Source organism: Manis pentadactyla, chromosome 19 (assembly GCF_030020395.1).
Source record: "Manis pentadactyla isolate mManPen7 chromosome 19, mManPen7.hap1, whole genome shotgun sequence".
In the NCBI taxonomy this organism is placed as follows: Eukaryota; Metazoa; Chordata; class Mammalia; order Pholidota; family Manidae; genus Manis; species Manis pentadactyla.
The window spans coordinates 8,736,733-8,743,924 of record NC_080037.1 but is presented as its reverse complement, the minus strand read 5'-3'; the positions used below and the strand labels follow the sequence as shown (position 1 = coordinate 8,743,924).

Here is a 7,192-nt window from a genome sequence, read left to right as displayed (position 1 = left end):
CATAAATTAAGGGTCCCACTTTAGAAAATATCTTTTTAAGTAGGCTTGTTGTTGCCTGGAGTCTCTACATGGTGATAAAACTCATCACACCGAGGTGTACAGTTCTTGGTTTATGTGTTTTCTTCCCTAGTAGACTAAAAGCTCCTGGAATAATGTGATTACATTGTCAACCACACTATATTTACGAGGGTCACAAGATCCTTGGATTTGGGCAGGTGCTATGTGAATGTCTGGTGAGTGGAAATGTATCAATGCAAGTCAGATAGGGGATTTTTCTGTATAAGTTTCAATGTTCTGTGGTGTCTGGCGTGGCAACTGGTACTTCCCGACAAATAATGGAGAGTAGACAGTGGTTTATTCTCTACACAGGGCAATCCTAGAGGATTCTGAAAAAGCAAATAAAGCAGCCAGTGAGAAATTAGAGATGTGAATGAGGTGGGGTCTGGGGAAAGCGGGAGGAGAATGTTTGAAGTATATTTAAAAGGGAAAGAAAGACAGGACAGGGTGGCAGAGCAGGGACATGAGGACAGTAGGTAGGGTCCTGGGAGGCCATTTAGTTTTATGTTTTTATTGCACGAATGAGTGAAAACAGGCCTGAGAGGTAAGGTGACTTTTCCAGGCCACACAAGACTTGTTCCATAGCAATTAAGCTAGGGGACGGTGAACAGAATGGAAGCTGGTGACAAGGAGAGAAGCTGGAAGCCAGAGAGGGGAGTCAGAGCGAGAGGGGAAATGAGAATCTGAGTAGGCAGGGAGCAGACTGTCTTTGTTGCAGACGGTAACTGAAAGGGAGCGTTTGTCTGTTGGTAGAAGGAAGTCAGAGTAAAGAGCGGGGAGAGGTTTGTTTAGGACAGAAATCAAAGACTGATTTTTCTGAAAGACATAACATCTGAAGTGAAATGCTGTTTCTGCAACTTCTTTTGCTAGAGGTTGTCCTCGCCGGTGGTGACAATGAGGACGGTAAGAACCCTTTAGCTGGGTGCAAAAGGGTCTGTGTGTGTGTGTGTATGTGTGTGTGAGTGTGTGTATGCAGTGTGGAGTGTGAGACCGGCAGCCGGGTTCCGTTCTAGTGCCCCTGACTGCCGGCCCCTGGGTTCTCTGCAGGTTGTGGATAAAGCACAGAGCCTGGGGGCAGCTTAACTTCCCTTTCCTTCAGATGCCCGGTTCCTCTCTGGCATCTTTCTCCATTCCCTGTCCTCCCAATGCCCTTGTTCTCCTCATCCTATCTGTTCTCTTGCTACAGCCTTCCAGGAGCCGAACTCCTTCCACGTCATCCTGATCTCATCCTTTCATAACCGTTCCTGGGTACGATATCTGGGCTCAGGTTGGTTGGGTGAGCTTCAGATCCTTGGCTGGGAGAGCAAGTCTGGTGCCATCACTTTCCTGTGGCCTTGGTCCAAGGGCAACTTCAACATGGAGCAGTGGATGGAACTGGAAGAGTTATTTCATATAAACTCCATCACATTATTTCATAAATTTCAGATCTATGTCAGTCAGTGGCAACTTGAATGTGAGTTCAGTTCCCTCTAGGAAGGGGACATATGGGTGGGAGGCATATGTGTTTCCCCACGGGTTTCTTACGCTTCTGGAAAATGCTCTCCACCTGCTTGAACCTCACTTCTCCCCATCATAAAACTGCAGTTACGTACTTCAGGCAAGGTGTATAATCCAGACCCTGATTCTTAAAAAAGCTTCCAGTCTCCTACTCCTTACAAATAACTCTGTCACTGACTGTAGGCTGGTACTTACCATCTTCCATTAGTGATCTTGTGAGACCACCCCTTCCCCTGGCCTCCGTAAAGTGTGAGTTTCTGCCCCCTCCATCCATGTCCTCTGCAATCTCTGGCTACAGCATTCATTGCAACCCACTGAGTCCCATTCGCTGAGAGTATTAGAATCCCCACTGTCTCACACTAAGTCCTTCCTCCTTCTCTTGCTCACAGAATTCATGCCTTCTTTGAACGATACGTCCTTCCCTCACGTCGGTCCTCTCTTTCTCCACCAGCAGCTGCCATCTATTCCTCTTTCTCTGAACCTCTGATCAAACCAAACTTTGCTCTTTTCCCTCCCATCCCCTAAACGTCTCCCTTCTGCCTCTGCTGTCTTTTGCTTGCACTCATTTCATCTTTTTTCACTCCCCCTTTCCTCTAATTCATGACCCCTCTTTCCCCAGACCCCTTTGAGGTGCAGCTGGTGGGAGGCTGTGAGATGCACTCTGGGAAAAACTTGGTCAGCTTCCTAAACGTTGCTTATCAAGGATCGGACATTATGAGCTTCCAGAAAACCTCATGGCTGCCATCTCCAGAGGGGGGAAGCAGAGCTCAGCAAGTCGCCAGACTCTTCAACCAGTACTATTCCACCAATGAAGGCATCCGCAAGCTCCTCAGCGCCGTCTGCCCACAGTTCCTCTCGGGTCTCCTTGATGCAGGGAAGGCAGATCTCCAGCGACAAGGTCCGTACTGCGCCCTCCCTCTAAGAATTTCTATTTTAAAACGATCCATTCCTACCAGTCCCTCTTCAAAGGTGGGGAAAGGAGCCAAGAGGGAGAGGGGACAATGGGTGACAGATTTCTAGAGGCGGGAAAGATGTATCTATGTAAACTGATGTGAAGACCTGAACCTCTGAGCCTGCGACAGAGCCCTCATCTGAGCATCCTTCCTGTCGTCTGCAGTAAGGCCAGAGGCGTGGCTGTCCTCTGGCCCCAGTGCTGGTCCCGGCCGCCTGAAGCTGGTTTGTCACGCCGCTGGTTTCTACCCAAAGCCTATTTCGGTGATGTGGCTGCGGGGTGAGCAGGAGCAACAGGGCGCTCAGCGAGGTGACGTTCTGCCCAATGCCGACGGGACGTGGTATCTGCAGGTGTCCTTGGATGTGGGCGCCACCGAGGCATCCGGCCTGTCCTGCCGGGTGAGACACGGCAGTCTAGGCGGCCAGGACATCATCCTCCACTGGGGTGAGGAAGAACGGGGCCCCGGCTGGGAAAGGGAAAAGGAGGCCCTCACGCAGAGTGGGAGAGCCAGATGAAAACACTGGGATTCTAGGGTCTCCAGACCCCAGCGGAAGAAAAGTACGAAATCCAAGCAACAGAAGAGTCGTGAATGAGGGGCATGCGGATACAGGGGGTGCTCTGAGGAGGGAAGAGGGGAAAACAGGAAGAAAGGAGACTGGCGAGGCAGCCAGTCAAGTAGGCAAAGGAAGACCAAGGGGATGTCCCAAAGCAGGGGTGGGCGTGGAAGGTCACCCCGTGTGCCCCCAAATCCACAGGACACCGGACCTCCCCGGGCTTGATCTTCCTGGCGGTGGTTGCACCCCTGGTGCTTCTGGGAGGCTTGGCGTTTTGGCTTAGGAGGCGCTGGTGAGTCTGTGTGTCCGCCTTCCCTGCGCCTTCCCGCACTCCCGTCTGTCCTTCCGCCTCTCTCCTGAGTCCTTCTCCTGCCCGCCCCCGGCCCTTTGCCCCGCAGTTCTCTTCTCCGCCCCATGCAGGGTCTCCCATCTCTGTTCTCAGGACCCAGGACCGGCGTCCTCACACCGATTTCCCATTGGAACAGTCTTCCAGCAGCCCAGCCACCTGGCTCAGGACTCATCTCCAGACAGCTCGGCAATGACGTCCTCTCAACTCTCCTTGTGCGATGTCGTTGTTGTTGATTTCTGCTTAATGATCAGTTGTCAATATTAGCTAAATGCCATTTTGCAGTATATTGTTGTTCTGACCTGGGTTAGGACTTTAAGACTCAAAATGTAACTCTGCATGGAACGAGGTCCTAGCAACCTCCACCCGTTCAAACACTTGTGAGCATCAGGCTGTTTCCTGTGCCACTTCCTCCAGAGGGCCTTCCCTGATTGCTGAGGGGAGGCAGCCTCTGAACTCCTACCACTTTACCAGTCCCTTGCTGAATCCACTCCCTCCTCGCTTCCTACCCTTTGTGGCAGCTCAGTAGGTCCCTTTCCCCCTTTTAATTGTTAAGCTTTTTGAAAACAAAGCCCTTGTCTTTTTAGTGTTTGTATCTTTGGCAAGGTGTCTTACCTGTCAGTGGTGTGTTTTCAGTGAGGATCTGTGTTGAATTTGTGCCAGATGTATAGTCTTTTAAAATTCTTTTCCTTCCTGATGTATTGGTAGCAGTCGAGACATCTGATTCTCTTCTCCTGAAGCCTTCTCACTTGGCCCAGAGACTTCATACTTTCCCAGTTCCTTAGTGACTTCTCTGAGCCCCTGAAGAAAAACACAGTTTTGCCTCTGACCACTCTTATGATTGAACTATTGGGACTTAGTAGATGCAACGACTGTTCCAAGTGTTCCGACAAAAAGGGGAGGGCAGGGTGTGTCTTCTTGCCATCCAGGGTGGCTGAGGGACAAGCAGAAGTCATCATTTCTTGTCGGTTAGAAATGGAGCATCTTGAACTTCACCTTGGACTTGCTGAATCATAATTTGCATTTTAGCAAAAACAGTAGGAGACTCACAGGTGAGTTAAACTTGAGAAGTGCTAAAATAGGTGATACTTGAGAGGTAGTGGTGCCAGTGTGCCCCTGAAGAGAAAGGGAGGGGGTCAAGGAGAGAGATCAGGTGTGTGTTGGGCCTTAGGGTGGGGACAGGGAGAGGACCTGCAGTACATTCTCCCTGTTCACAGTTTAAGTCACTGTGAGCACTGAGTTAGCGAAAAATGAGCTGCTGCTCCTTGTAGGTGTGCAGGGTCAGATTCCTGTGAGCCTCTGGTCACATTTTAATCCAATGATGAATCTGTAGCCTTGCTTTGTGGGTGTTTCTGCCCAAAGTCACCTTATTTAGTATGTACACTTCCTAATAACATATTTTATTTTTATTTTTATTTTTATTTTATTGAAGGGTAGTTGACAACAGTATTGCATTACATTAGTTTCAGGTGTACAACACAGTGATTCAACATTTATATACATGATAATTCTAGATACCAGCTATCACCATATCAAGTTGTTACAATATTTTGACTATATTCCTTATGCTATACATTACATCCCGGTTACTTATTTATTTTACTATTGGAAGTGTGTTTAAATATATATATATATATATATATATTTTGTGAGGGCATCTCTCATATTTATTGATCAAATAGTTGTTAACCACAATAAATTTCTGTATAGGGGGGTCAATACTCAATGCACAATCATTAATCCACCCCAAGCCTAATTTTCGTCAGTCTCCAATCTTCTGATGCATAACGAACAAATTCTTACATGGAGTACAAATTCTTACATAGTGAATAAGTTACATGGTGAACAGTACAAGGGCAGTCATCACAGAAGCTTTCGGTTTTGTTCATGCGTTATGAACTATAAACAGTCAGTTCAAATATGAATACTCATTTGATTTTTAAACTTGATTTATATGTGGATACCACATTTCTCTATTATTATTATTTTTAATAAAATGCTGAAGTGGTAGGTAGATACGAGATAAAGGTAGAAAACAGAGTTTAGTGTTGTAAGAGAGCAAATGTAGATGATCAGGTGTGTGCCTGTAGACTATGTGTTAAAATAACATATTTATTATATGCAGTATTTTATTTTAAATTAAAGTATCATTGATAAATGATCTTATGTTGGTTTCAATTATACAACACAGTGGTTCCACAGTTACCCATATTATTGAATCCTCAGCCCCTCTAGTGGGGTCACTACCCATCAGTGTAGTAACATGTTACAGAATCTTAACTGTATTCTCCATGTTGTACTGCCATCCCCAAGACCAGCTTACGTTGTGATTGTGAATTATTGTGCCCCTTTATCCCTTGCATCCTTCCCCTTGGTAACCACTAGTCCTTTCTCAATGTCTATGAGTCTACTTATACACAGTATTTCGTTACAATAAAACACCAACCAAGAAGTGTCTAACCTTCTCCCGACCTGGTTAATGTGATTATACAGTCTTTTGACTTTGAGCCACCCGGCTGTTCTATCCACTATGCTTTTAAAAATAAGCAAACAAACAAAACACCATCATTATCTCACGAATCCACCACTCTGGTGCTTTTTCATCTTTTCCATCGCTTCATCATAGCATTATAGATGTGACTCTAACACTTGCTGGAGGGGCTCCACATACAGGTCAGGGAATTTCCTCTTCCTTTTTCTGGATTTGCTGCATTGCTGACTCATGAACCCTGAACGCATGGCCCCCGGTTCTCTAACTCATGCCTGAACGGAGGCTTACGTAAGCAGATATTTCCTCCGTAAGGCCCATCACAGCCTTGTGCTTAGGAGCACCAGACAGCAGTTCAGCACTATAGGGCCATTTCAACAGTGAATCTACCAAGAAAGAGCAGGCCAATGCAGACAGTGGGGCACTAATAGACCATGACAGAGACACTTATTTACAGCATGAGAACTGAAACAAAAAGGCAAAGCAGCTCCTCGTTCCACCTCAGCTGGGGTCCCCTGAGAAACACACACAAACTGCCCACATCTATGAACCGTCATGAAAGCACTGTGGTTTGGAATTACAGATAAATTTTAGCCGGGAGGTGAATTGGCACCTATGGAAACTGAGAAGCATGATGATCAACTCGTTATCTAATGACCCCAAAGGGCAGTGTTGAGTTGAGGTATTCATGGCTTGACTTCAGTTTCTTTAGGGGTCATTCATTAATTCCACAAATAATTCTTCAGCACTTACTATGCAGCAGGGGCTCACTGCGTACAAAGTGGGGGCCAGACATACCATCTCTGCCTTCTGAGCTGGACCGTTTTGCCTTGCTAATTTGATTCTACCAGTTTACCGTTTTCAATGTGCTAGTCTTTCTATCTGAGTTTCTTAGTACAGCAATTTATTTGGGTTGAATTGGGGGAAAGGGACTTGCTGCTCATTTGCTGAAGGGGCCCCGGCAGGGGGGTGGGATGGCAAGGAGAACTTCCAGAGGATCAAGGGCCGTGGCAGAACCTGCACATGTGGACATTTTTGGAAGATAAAACAGATGGGAGAGGGGGCAGAGGCAAAAAATGTGGGATGGGGGAGGCAGACAGCAGGGCCACTGCAATCACCCTGCCTGGCTTAGACTGGTCGGTTGCTTCTCTAGGTTCTCATCTGCCCTGTCACTCTTGCTAAGCAGGTTGATTGACTCCATCCTGATCTGAAGTCTGGGCTCTTGTCATCCCCAGTTCATCATGGAGAAAGCATCCTCGATGATGTGATTGGCTCAGGATGGAAAGGTGGCCTATAGT

The 7,192-nt window shown here is 47.1% G+C and overlaps 1 protein-coding gene across 2 annotated transcripts; it reads left to right on the top strand.

Moving 5' to 3' along the window:
- Positions 1 to 302: 302 nt before the first annotated feature.
- LOC118930750 (T-cell surface glycoprotein CD1a) lies at positions 303 to 4,801 on the top strand. 2 transcript variants are annotated; one of them, XM_036922645.2, is made up of 6 exons: positions 303 to 960; positions 1,244 to 1,510; positions 2,174 to 2,452; positions 2,672 to 2,950; positions 3,262 to 3,352; positions 3,503 to 4,801. In XM_036922645.2, the coding sequence occupies exons 1-6, from the start codon at positions 900 to 902 to the stop codon at positions 3,600 to 3,602; spliced, it is 1,077 nt and encodes a 358-aa protein (XP_036778540.2). In that variant the 5' UTR covers positions 303 to 899; the 3' UTR covers positions 3,603 to 4,801. The 2 variants fall into 2 exon arrangements, with proteins under 2 accessions (XP_036778540.2, XP_036778541.2); XM_036922646.2 differs by lacking the exon at positions 1,244 to 1,510 and having other exon boundaries at positions 304 to 960.
- Positions 4,802 to 7,192: the final 2,391 nt, after the last annotated feature.